Raw genomic sequence first — 13,352 nt, 5'->3', positions numbered from 1 at the left:
TGCCCCGCCCATCGTACGGATAACATAGTACTAAACTGCGTGTCATTAAACTACAAATCCCAAAGTCCCTTGAGGCCACAGAGCGAGGGGGTGTGGCCTTACTGCTCTAACAAATCTATTAACATTAGCGTTGTGTCATGCCATGTTCTTAGTGTACTCGTCAAGATACAACCAGCCTCAGCTCCTTCATATAACGCCTGACAGGAAAAACATAAAGCATAGGCAACTGCCCTCATGCAAGATGGCTGCCGGCCTATGCTAGTTCCGCATCGTCTCTATGGTACCAAAGTTTATTCCAGGAAATGACGTCAGTAAACACTAGCCGGCTGTCTCCGTGGCAGCCGGGGTCTGAGGAGGGAAGTGGAAGGTTCGTGGACAGCTGTGAGGTGAGGCAGTGCCGGAGCTATAGCAGTGTATGGAGTGACATGTGGGTGTCTCTGGGGGAGCTAGTCACTCCCTGTTATCAGCCATTGCAGGCAGAGGAACTGCTGACTGTAGTGTCTTTATATATGGGCTTCATAGTAAGATGCCCACAAGATGTCTATAGGAACCAAGGTAACCAGCCCAAGAGCCAGCTTCAAAAAAATATGATAAATCTCTAGACCTTTATAGCATAGCAATACAAGGGACAGGCATAGGGATGTTGTGTGTCGCAGAGGGAGGGGCTGGAAATTACGGTCCTGGATAGTGGAGACCTAAAGAAAAAAAATTGTATTTCAGATATACAGTATATATAATATGGAAAATATTTGTTCTCGTACCGTGTTAGCCAGTTGGTAGGAATTATAAAAAAAAAACCAAAAAACGTGATAGTCTTCAGTAGTTGACACCTTTTCAATGGCTAACTCATAATGATGACAGATTACAACGTTTCGGAACTCTAGGCTTGAGAAAGGAGCTTAGAGTTCCGAAACGTTGTAATCTGTCATCATTATTAGTTAGCCATTAAAAAGGTGTCAACTACTGAAGACTATATAAGATATATATATATTATATACATTTTATTTTACAGACTGTGCCCCCCCCACACACACACACCCATAAGCTCGTAAAATAACTTTGGGGGGCTTTTTCACATTACCTCACTTATTGCTGATTACTCCTTTAACTGGGGCTGAGACATTAGATATTAGCCCCATACTCACAAACACGTGCTATTTTTTTTTTTTTTGTTAATGGCAGCACACTGACTATTTTTTATGGCCCCATTCACTCTCCCATATATTACCGGTATTACAGGTCCATGTATGGGGCTGTGAACCCAAAGGCAAAGGTCAGGACCATTCCTGCTTGCTTTGTGACCTGGGTGCACTAAAGGGGTATAGTATTGACGGCCTATCCTTAGGCGTTGGACCCCCACAGATCACCTGTTCCGAGACAGCAGGGCTTTCAGTAGTACCACAAGCCGCAATGCTCGCTGCAAATGTTAGTGGTGAGTGTAGGTATTGCAGAGTTGTCTCATAGACTTCAATTAACGCATTAAAATGTAATAAAAGTTTCCATCAGATGCAGCTGACTGTGCAGTCATTTATTCCCAGGCTTTGTGTACACTAGATAGAAAGCTGAAGGTCTTATCTACAACCGTTAAGAGTATTCATGAAGTGGTGGCAGCTGTACTTCATGGTGTTCACGTCTAATATCTGCAAAGTTAACCAGAGATTAATGTTCTGTTTCAGTTCTGTTTCAGCCACTTACTATTTTCAAAGTTTTATATTCAATGGTTGAAAATGTTAACCCCCCTTCTCAACACTGAAAATAAATGTATTTTATAGAGGAGCCGAGCCCTGTCCAGCTACTGCAGGTGTAAGGAGTATTATATAGCAGGAACATGCTGGTAACAGCTTCACACAGTCAGTTGAAGCTGCTGCATCTAAGGAGAGGTTCAAATCCGTGTTGGGGACTCCGCCTAAAATTGGCAGAGAGAATAGTCCTGCATGGAGGACTTTTCTTTCCTCTGGTCTTAGTATATAACTGGCAGAAACCAGACAGACACCCCGATGGACCCCTATGGAGTCCAGGGGTAACCCCCCTTTTTTTTTTTTTTTTTGCATAATTCGGGCCCCCATGCAGATCTGAATAACACAACGCTAGCCAACGCTAGTGTGAAGCTACCATCTGGTGTTGTGGTGTTCCCTCATCTTGGAATGGATGATTTATTTTATTTATTTTTTTTTAATGTAGATTGTGAGCCCCATATAGGGATCACAATGTACTTTTTTTTTTTTTTGTCCCTATCAGTATGTCTTTGTAGTATGGAAGGAAATCCACGCAAACATAGGGAGAACATACAAACTCTTTGCAAATGATGTTCCTGGCAGGATTTGAACCCAGGACTCCAGCGCTGCAAGACTGCAGTGCTAACCACTGAGCCACCATGTCACCCCACCATGATCATTTTTCATGATATCCAGGAGCCTATAAGGCTCCCATGATTGTTACATGATTACGGATGGATCTTCTATTAGACCAAGGAAGGTGCAGTAGAAGCGCACAATGAATACCATATAGAAGTGTTGCAGTATATTGTGGGACTCTAGGTTCACGCTTGCACTTGGGTTTCTGTTCTTTGGTCCCCCAATCTGCTTACAAAGCGGTTAATCGGAGATCCCCTTAGCCTATAATTGGGTCTGCTGGGTTTCTGCATGAAGAATGTGGAGGTAAAAGTCCTGCTCGCATTTTTCAAGTGTAGTGGGGAATGGGATCCCCGAGCGCAGATGTGAGCCTAAGTGATAACCCCCCCCCCCCCCCATGGCTCAAACAACTGGAGGGACTAAAAGTACAAGTAAAAACACAATACACACACACACTGCTCCGTAGACAGCGAGAGGAAAAAATGTTATGCAAACCAAATTTTGTTTTGAAAAAAAGTTTACAATTTTTTATGCATAACAAAAAAATAAACAAATTTTGTTATCACCATGACGATACTGACCCTCAGAATAAAGGGACTGTGTTATTTTTACCACACAGTAAACATTGTAAGGCAAAATCAGGCAAGAGGGGCGTGACTCTGATCCCTCTGACATTGTGCACCTTGATATAGACAGTGTGAGAGTGCCGCCAAGGATGCAAAGAACAGGAATTGTTGGAGGAGATAAGGAGTCTGTTATCAGAAAAAATGTGATTAAACCAGTCCCTCTATCCCAAACCACTAGAGCACAGTGCTATTATTTTTCTGTAAATGACCTAAGTGTGCATTAGCGCGGCTGAGCATCACCACTAGATCTGTCAGCAGAGCTCTCCCTCACCTCGGAGCTCTATAGCACATCAGCACCATCATATACATTTGCTACAATGTATCAGTGTAAGTAAAATGTATCAGCCTAACAGTCTGTTTTTTTTTTTCCTGTCTTTTTGCTCCTTTGACAAAACTACAAAATGGAAAAATTGACAGCTATGTGACGAGAGGGTTGCCTAGAGTAATAATAAATCTACCAGACAACTCATGTAGTGTTGTTATATTTCATTTGTATCCAGCATCAATGGCTAAGGACTCGCTATCTGAAGCCGGGCTACACTTTGATGAACTTAACAAGCTTCGCATCTTGGATCCAGATGTGTCTCAGCAAACCACCGAACTGAAAGAGGAGTGCAAGGAGTTTGTAGAAAGTAAGTCACATTCTAGAATTCTTAGCCAGAACTCCTTCTGCTTTCTGTGATTTTCATACTTGCCAGCAGGCCTGTGTTTGGAAAAATGTGCTATTTTAAATGGTAAGTATGATATGGAATCACTTAATTTACATTCTAAATCACGAAACCTTGGAAAGAAATATGAGGCAGTTCTCCAACTCAGAATCTTCTGCCTTAAAAACATATGCACCTTGCCAACCCCATTGAAATAAATGGGAGGCAGAAAAATAAAAGCCTAGTGTTGTTTTCTGCCTCTCATTCATTTCAATGGTCAGCATCCTTCTGATGACCGATCCTTACTAGAGATGAGTGAGTACTATTCGAAACGGCCGTTTCGAATAGCACGCACCCATAGGAATGAATGGAAGCGGCATGCAGACTTTGCCGGCGGGCGGTCGCTTACCCCCCTGCGTGCCGGCTGTGTCCATTCATTCCTATGGGTGCGTGCTATTCGAAATGGAAGTTTCGAATAGTACTCGCTCATCTCTAATCCTTACGCTTCTTTTTTCCTCTACCTGAAAAGATCAGCAAGAGGAAAAAAAATTGCCTCACTCCCACTGAAATAATTGGGAGATATGTTTTGAGGCAGATTCCACCTGCAAAAAACTCCTGTATGAACTTCCCCTTACAGACTTAATACTACTCATGTTAGTTGTTTGTAACAACGTATCTCGTCTAGTCCATGCTTCTTATCAAAACCCTTTTCTGTATGCGGCATTTGGCAGCTTAGGGGCCGTTCGCACTTGGTGACAGTCAGCAGTGTCCATAGCTATTGTCAATTACAAGATTTTAGCAACGGACACTAGATGAACTGTCAGAAATCTGTTAAAATTTCCATTCGTTTCAATGGGATTTTAGCATGTGTCCATTTACACCCTGTCCATCAGAAGACGGGTTTTTTTTTTTCCAGTGGACAAAAAATCCTACATGCCGGACTTTTCTGTCCGTTAGAAAAAATGGACGGCAAGTGTCCGTTATTTTTTTAAAATCTGTGGGCAACGGACTTATAATGGACAGTAAGTGATAACTATCAGTTACTCTGTTATTTTGTGTCTGCTTTTTCTGTGCGTTCTCAGAAACAAAACAAAAAAATAAATGGACATTATAAAAAAAAAAAAAACAGTAACTGATGCTAGTGTGTCCATTTTCTTTACTTGATCCATTAAATGGATCATTTTTTATTTTTTTAAAGAGGACCTTTCACCATATCCGGGCACATGCAGTGTTATATACTGCTGGAAAGCTGACAGTGCGCTGAATTCAGCGCACTGTCGGCTTTCCTGATCTGTGCCCGGTGTGAAGAGCTTACGGCCCGGTACCGTAGCTCTTCTATGGTCAGAAGGGCGTTTCTGACCGCCCTGGCGCCATTAGCCAGAGACGTCCTTCTGCCTCGCGGCGCCTATCGCGCTGTGCTGTGGAGCGGGGAGGAACGCCCCCTCCCTCTGCTCACACAGCTTGTCCATAGACGAGCATTATCAGGAGAGGGAGGGGGCATTCCTCCCCGCTCCACAGCACAGCGCGATAGGCGCCGCGAGGCAGAAGGACGTCTCTGGCTAATGGTCAGAAACGCCCTTCTGACTGTAAAGCGCTACGGTACTGGGACCGATAGCGCTTTACACCGGGCACAGATCGGGAAAGCCGACAGTGCGCTGAATTCAGCGCACTGTCAGCTTTCTGGCAGTATATAACACTGCCTGTGCCCAGATATGGTGAAAGGTCCTATTTAAATGGACACATTAATATCAGGTGTCCTATTTTTCTTTTTTTTTTTTTTTTTTTTTTTTTTTTTTTTTACAGACACCTTCATAACTGATTTCAATGGTAGTGTGTACCCAGCTTTACGTGATCTATTTCTAAAATTGTTTCAAATAGCAATATGACTACTTTTTCTAAAACATGGGCAGTTTTATGAACCTGTCTAAAAGAAAACTATTTTGTTGCCTTTAGCAGCCAATCACAACACAACCTTCATTTCTTAAAGTGCTGGGTGTGAGTGGTTACTGTGGGTAACAAAAACAGTTCTTATAAATCAGCCCCATAAGCTTTAGTTATTAGTTAGTCTTGAAGGCAATTGTGTGAGCGGACAGGGTTATCTGCAGCCATGATAGAGGTGATGTAGTGTAGGAAGTTAGACAGTAGAACAATCAGCAGATAGAAATAATTTGTTTTTGTTTCCCATAGCAAACTTTCACCTCCTCTATCAACTTCATCTTGTTACATCCATCAATACGTGGCACTTCACATGCTTCTGGCACACTTGGAATTTTTTGTAGCCCCTAATTTTCTGAGCAATTGATCCTGTTAGTTTCAGCACCCAATGCTTATTAGGCTCTTGCTATGGACAACAAGCACAGTTTATTTATTGAAATATTTTTTATTTTATTTTTCTCACACCTTTTACTAGTGACTATGCCTTTACTTACAATGGTATGTAGTGGTATATTTTCAGTACTATTCTCTCCCTAATCATACAGTGATTACTAAGGAAGATAATAGTATGGAAAATATACCATTGTAAGTTTATACATGAAATGTTATGCATTCAGTTTTATGTCTCTTTATTTCCTCTTGGTACAGATAACATTATAGTCCTCAATAATGGTTTTGTGCTTTTGTATTTCAGAAATAGATGATTTTCAGAAAATAGTAGGCGGTTTAATAGAGCTTGTGGGTCAGCTGGCGAAGGATACAGAAAATGAAAAAATGAAGGTAAGACTTATTGTTTGACCTAACATTTGACTGGCATCCATATTTAGATTCAACATAAAAGGTTGTTTCTGCCCAAAAGATTGTATGAGGGAATTGCATCAACACCAGCCCTGGAAATATATGAAATTATCAATCTGTTCTCACGAAGATCCCGAATCACTGATGTATACTTCAAACATTTGGAGCTTGAATAAAACAAGATAATCTGGTCTAGCCTGCAGATATATTCACATACAGAGGCTACATAATGGTGTATGTATTGTAAAATGCAATACAAAAATGTTACTTGTGAAAGTAAATAAGTAGGGTTGAGCTGATCTTGAAATTTCAGGATCGTTTTTTAAATCCGATTTCCGATCGTTTTCCATTCGACCCCGATCCCAGTTCCGATCCCAATGCAAACCAATAGGATTTTTTTTAATAATCGAAGATCGGATTTTAAAAACGATCCTATTCACTACACAGCATGGAGTCCAAAAATTTTTAAATATTTGGATTCCTAGCTGTGTAGTGATTAAAAAAAAAAATCCCCCGACTACTTAGCCCCCCTGGTGTCCGCTTACCTGCACAGATCCGCTGCCGCTCTCTGTTCATCTCGGTACGGTCCTCTCTCATTGACATGCCTTCAGAGCGCCCTTCGTGCCCCCACCTCCCTAGGCTAGTGTTAGAGATGCTGGTTGTAGGCGGGAGTATACGGTAAAACAGGGACGAAGCAAATGAGTGGCAGGCTGCGGTAAATCCATAGGAATGAATGGACGCAGCCGGCACGCAGGGAGTTAAGGGTGAAGCATATTTAAAACCACAACCCAGGTAGATAGGTTGGATTCACCTGTTCCTCCATTGTTGAGATATTCATTTATTTCACAATTTGCAAGCAAGCAGTCTGGAGCAATGAGGGCAGCTCCTTTTTTCCAAATTGCTATGCTCCACAGTGATCTATTATAGATGTACAAATGTAAGGAAATAGGGCCAGGCAAAATTTTAGCATAGCTCTCTGACACTGTCACTCACAGAAGGGAAGAGGCAAGAAGGATGTATTAGAGCCAGGAGTGTTTGGAGCAAGGGAGCCACCATCGCTGCTCCAAAATAAATTAATGTGAATGGGGGAAAGAAATTATTAGATTCAGGCGAGTCTAACATAGGGCTGGGCAATTCATTTAAAAATTAAATCAGCTGTCACTTTAGATTACCAGTGTGATTTTGTGCACATAGGTTATATAGATTCAGTTATTATAGTATTCGCAAGCACTTTTTTGGTGCAATTTTGTTCTGACCGAAGATGTCCGAACCAATGCAGCTCTTATACTCTGGGATCTCTTCAGACCTCTGAGTATAATTATCAAACGCCCAGGCAAGGTGAGAAAACATATAAAACAGTGTTACTTACCTCTCCTGAGCTCCAGTGTGAGTCATTGTCTTCTTCAGGCCTCTCTTGGCCCAATCATAGGCCTCAGTGGTCCCTGAAGAGGGTGAGAACCAGCGCTGGAGCACAGGAGAGGAGAATAATGTTTGTTCCCCCTCTGCCTTCACTAATTATTCCGTGAGGTCTGGAGAGACCCCAGAATATAATATCAATTTTGGTTTGGAATTATGGGGTTAAAACAAAACCACCACCACATACTCTACTCCTGTAGACTCCCGTGACCCGCAACAATAATCGGCTGTATTGATGGATGCCGATGCAGTTGATTACCAGATTGGATGATTATTAGGGCAAAAGGGCAGTTACTTGCTGTTTGGCCCAGAGCTACAACCCATTTTATCTGTTTTCTAACCCGCCCCTATGGGTGTGTCAGGTTTTATAAGGAGAATGGCCTAAAATAGTGTTTATTAATCATAATCGTGGTATAATGCCTAATTAATAGCAATTTTGATTTATGTCCTTATTGCTCAGCCTTAGTCTCCCTTTAAAGCTCCAGGGCCCCAATGCAAAATATGTAATGGGGACCCATGTACCACATGCTATCAATAATACCAAGGTCTTATCCTGTAGACATTCCTTTGACCCCCTGAGGCAATTTTCACTCCTGCACCGCCTATAACTATTTCTCTGACTGGACTCCTACTTAAGGCCCTATTTCCAGCTAAAGACATTGGTATTGATGGCCAGTCATTTCAATGGAGGGTGGATATGATCATGCACCTCCAACAATCTAGTCAGGTGCAGGGGTTTGGGAGGGGACCCCCATCTATTATGCTTGTGCATCATGTTTGGTAAATGGCACGGGATTGCTTATTAATAAAATAAAAATAATAATAATTTTAAGACCGATTTTTACAACTTGGTGATAAGACTGATCCATTTAGGCTACCTGTGAGAAGTACTTCCTTTTGACTGAGAAGACCAATGTAAATGTGTTTTTGATCACTAGGCCATTGGAGCTCGTAATCTCTTAAAGTCGATTGCTAAGCAGCGAGAAGCGCAACAACAACAGCTGCAGGCGTTGATAGCAGAGAAGAAGATGCAGCTAGAAAGGTATGGCCGCTGCGACAAAGCTGAAGAGTTACTCATTTCATATTGTTTTTGTAACTGAATAGTTCAGGTGAATATAAAGCACTTTGTAAAATCAGAGGGAAATGCTTGTAGCTCCTGTTATCTGCTCCTCTCCAGAGCTGCTGTGGAAAGGTACAAGGGGGGGGAGAAGCAGCCACATCCCCTGTTACTCTGTCATCTATTAGACAGTCAAGCTGGGTCTAAAGCTAGCCACAGACAACAATCCGACATGAAAATACCACAAGAGCCTATTGCTCCCACTTTAGCATAGGAATGTTTATGGCCTTTCCTTTGCTATATCACAAGAACCAATTTTCAACAGATTGAAATCTCCACTTTGCTAAAAATGGCCTCAGACATTTCAGTTTAGCCTTCTTTTGCCTACGGAAAAAAAAAAAAATAGCCCCCATTGTCAGTTTATAGGGAATTTGAGGAGTATAACTCACTCACATGGCTCACAACTAGCAAATGTGTTAGGACAGTTTAAAGGGGTTTTCTGGGATTTACAAAAGCAGGGAATGGGATGGTATTTAAAAAAAAAAAGTGTAAAAGCGCTATATTAACCTGTACAATACCAAGGAGGCCAGTTATTGGGTGCAGTGCGTAGGTGATTGATACACGTGACAACATTGCTATAGGTAGTAAACAGAAGGCAGAGGGGTAGGGGACCGAATAGGCGAGTTTATTTGTAAATCCTTTAAATCTTTCATTGGATTGTATGTCACTACCACCTTTTCATAGCCTGATGCCTGACCCAAAACAAAGCTCAAAGGGCAGCTATTGCATTTTGTAGTCATAAGATTACATTGCTATAATGTAATACCTTCTGACTCAACACAGTTAAACCCTGATGTGAAGAAGGCTTCTCAGTATAGTGACAACTATTCAAAAAAACATTGAATATAATATACGGCCGGGGGTCTGTTACAGTTTTGGGAAACCCACACCAATGTATGTAATGTAGGGACAGCATAGATCTCTCTGCTATATATAGAAAGTGAGACTCTGTTGTAGTGTCCATTGAAAATTGGAAGATGAAAAACTCCTGGACGGAGGACATTTTCCTCTGCTGGTTCCTGTTTAAAAATGATGGACACCTGACAGACCCCAACGGACCCGAAAAATGTAGAGGCGATGCTAGTGTGAACCTCGCATAAATCTGGCTGACCAGTTATAGAAGAACAACTGTGGATTTGTTTAGTACGGTATGTACATTGGCTGGTTAGATGAATTGGATGGAGTTTTCAGTGGAAAATATCTACGCAGTGATCCTACCCAGGGTAAACAAATTGCCGAAATAAAGACCTTTATGTGCATTTTTTCTCATTTCAGGTATCGAATAGAATATGAGGCCCTATGCAAAGTAGAAGCTGAGCAGAATGAATTCATAGACCAATTCATCCTCCAGAAATAATGTTTAGTACATCTCATGAAATCCTCTACCGGACACTGATTTGATACGGACTGTTTTCCCTTAGACCATTGTGACATTTCAGTCTTTGTTGTTTTTTTTTCTTCTTCTTACTGGGACACAATTCTTAAAAGGCCCTTCAGGCTGAGAAGCTCTTCTAAGGACCAATTGGCATTTGGTAATCTCAGCCTATGGATCTGCATATCTGAAAACCATCAAATGAATTGCTCTCACACAAATGCTTTCTATCCATACCTGTGATAATAATACAAAAAGCCATTGTCATTCCGTAAAATATTTAAATAACTGGAACCTGTCTTGGGCTGAGTTTATACAGTCTCCCTCCAAGACAGATCTTGCCATTTGCAGTCCATTTATTAATAGAAATCCTTACTGATCCCTATGATGGGTGCCCCTTCAGATCACTGTTTACCCGCTACTATCATAATGAACACAGTGATCCTAAGGGTGAAACAATTGTCATATAATAATCAGATCCATTATTTCTATCATTGGACCATCACTGTGTCGTAGGCAGATTAAAGTATGGAAACACAGGAGGGACATACTGCTGAATTTCTGCAAGGGAGATTCTGCAGAGTGTTACTCTAACAGCCGCAGCAATCCACCAAAGTCTGTGAGGTTTCTGCTGCGGCTCATCTGTCGGAGTTGTTGTTGGTCTCCCCCAGCTTTTAACCTCTGCAGTCACTTAGACCTGCAGGATTTTATCACAGCATGTGGATGAGGTTTCTAGAAATCTCAGCTATGCTACTACAGATTATCACGGTGGGTTAGCCCCTGGCAGGTTCATGGCAGCTAGCCCACTGGGATTACTACCTGTGGGTCAACAGCGTTAGGCTGGGGTCACATATTGTAGAGAAGCTGTGTTTTTGTTGCAGTTTTGCTGATATTTCTTGAGCCAAAGCTAGGACTGGATTTAGCAGGAAGGAGAAGTACGTGTTTCCTTTATATTTCCCTTCCCTTATGGCTTTGGTGCTAATAATACCGCTATATCTTCAACAAATATGCAGCTTTTGTGCAATGTGTGGCTTCAGCCTTAAAGTACTTTTCCTGGGGTTTTGATATTGATGACCTGTCCTTAGGATAATACATCAGAATCAGATTGCCTGTGGGTTGACTGCTGTTACTCCTATTGATAAGCTGAGTGAAGGGGCCGCAGCACTGCGGATCAGGTACAGTAGCTGTGGCTGTGATTGGTACTGCAACTCTCTCCCATTCACTTCCTGTTCCAGACTGCCACAGTCACTTCAGTCAGCTGATCATGGGGATGCAGACAGTCTGAACCCCACTGGTCTGATATGGATGGCTTTCGCTAAGGATAGGCCATCAGTATGAAAGTCCTGGAAAACTCCTTCCATTCAGCACTAAGGTATATTGTAGATGGAAGGATAGATTCTATTCATTGTATGATATGTATAGAACTGTATGTGTTATTTCATTGCCTATGGTATGCATACATTTCATAATGATAGCAGACACTTAGTATTGTCATAGCTATGTACAGAGGGGCAGAGCCTGTAGGGTAAGTCCATGCAAGTATTAAATGCTCTTGTGGCAGCAGATTTTACTATGTGCATTGAAATCTGCAGTGACAGACTGAATGAATATACTACAATGGCCGCTTTCTATCATTTCCACTTTTTTATGCTATGTGTGACTTAGTTTTTTTGTACCATAAATTGCCTTGGTTATGAAAACCACAACTAATATCCTTTGAAATTCTGCTGTGTTGAAATGTTCAGGATGCGTTTAACCACAATAAAGAATTTTCGAAGTTTGTATTTATATCCAGGCTAACCCTGTTTATGAATGACCGCGCAAAATCTCCCTGACTATAAATGATACAGGTACAATATATGGTGCAGATCTTCATTGGCTAGCTGAAGCTTGCTAGGCTGGGGATACACATAGCGGCCATGCTGCTGAATATCCATCAGGGAAGTTCAGTGGCATGTCTCCTGAAGAATCTCCCTAACCTTTGCATTGTAGTAAGTGATTGTGGGTGGAAGACATTAGTTTATCCCTTATCTGCAGGTCTGCTACTGTAGATCTCAGTGGGTTAGCTGCTGGTGAGTTTGCGGTAGTGCAGTAGTTATCCCGTTGCAATCATTCTCTGTGAGGTTTGTTTTTTTCTTTTAAACAACATGAGCTGTGTTTTTCTCTAGTGTTGTATCACCACCTGGTATAAGATATATCACACACTTTACCCGTGTTCAATTCAATATAAACCAGATACTAATAGGACACATAACATATACACTCACCGGCCACTTTATTAGGTACACCATGCTAGTAACGGGTTGGACCCCCTTTTGCCTTCAGAACTGCCTCAATTCTTCGTGGCATAGATTCAACAAGATGCTGGAAGCATTCCTCAGAGATTTTGGTCCATATTGACATGATGGCATCACACAGTTGCCGCAGATTTGTCGGCTGCACATCCATGATGCGAATCTCCCGTTCCACCACATCCCAAAGATGCTCTATTGGATTGAGATCTGGTGACTGTGGAGGCCATTGGAGTACAGTGAACTCATTGTCATGTTCAAGAAACCAGTCTGAGATGATTCCAGCTTTATGACATGGCGCATCATCCTGCTGAAAGTAGCCATCAGATGTTGGGTACATTGTGGTCATAAAGGGATGGACATGGTCAGCAACAATACTCAGGTAGGCTTTGGCGTTGCAACGATGCTCAATTGGTACCAAGGGGCCCAAAGAGTGCCAAGAAAATATTCCCCACACCATGGCACCACCACCACCAGCCTGAACCGTTGATACAAGGCAGGATGGATCCATGCTTTCATGTTGTTGACGCCAAATTCTGACCCTACCATCCGAATGTCACAGCAAAAATCGAGACTCATCAGACCAGGCAACGTTTTTCCAATCTTCAATTGTCCAATTTCGATGAGCTTTTGCAAATTCTAGCCTCAGTTTCCTGTTCTTAGCTGAAAGGAGTGGCACCCAGTGTGGTCTTCTGCTGCTGTAGCCCATCTGCCTCAAAGTTCGACGTACTGTGCGTTCAGAGATGCTCTTCTGGCTACCTTGGTTGTAACGGGTGGCTATTTGAGTCACTGTTGCCTT

The 13,352-nt window shown here is 42.0% G+C and overlaps 1 protein-coding gene across 1 annotated transcript; it reads left to right on the top strand.

Moving 5' to 3' along the window:
* Positions 1-307: 307 nt before the first annotated feature.
* On the top strand, positions 308-12,013 carry IFT20 (intraflagellar transport 20). The gene is made up of 5 exons (XM_075262660.1): positions 308-386; positions 3,478-3,609; positions 6,254-6,339; positions 8,712-8,815; positions 10,166-12,013. Exons 2-5 carry the CDS (start codon positions 3,483-3,485, stop codon positions 10,245-10,247), a joined length of 399 nt encoding a protein of 132 aa, XP_075118761.1. The 5' UTR covers positions 308-386; positions 3,478-3,482; the 3' UTR covers positions 10,248-12,013.
* Positions 12,014-13,352: the final 1,339 nt, after the last annotated feature.

This window comes from Leptodactylus fuscus, chromosome 2 (assembly GCF_031893055.1).
Source record: "Leptodactylus fuscus isolate aLepFus1 chromosome 2, aLepFus1.hap2, whole genome shotgun sequence".
Classification (NCBI taxonomy): Eukaryota; Metazoa; Chordata; class Amphibia; order Anura; family Leptodactylidae; genus Leptodactylus; species Leptodactylus fuscus.
The sequence above is the reverse complement of the archived record's forward strand: the minus strand, read 5'-3'. Positions and strand labels throughout refer to the sequence as shown.

Bases quoted from the DNA above. Each gene is read 5' to 3' on its own strand.
- IFT20 (XM_075262660.1), top strand. From the start codon at position 3,483: ATGGCTAAGGACTCGCTATCTGAAGCCGGGCTACACTTTGATGAACTT. The intron at 3,610-6,253 runs GTAAGTCACATT...TTTGTATTTCAG, and splicing joins GTGCAAGGAGTTTGTAGAAA to AAATAGATGATTTTCAGAAA. The intron at 8,816-10,165 runs GTATGGCCGCTG...TTCTCATTTCAG, and splicing joins AAGAAGATGCAGCTAGAAAG to GTATCGAATAGAATATGAGG.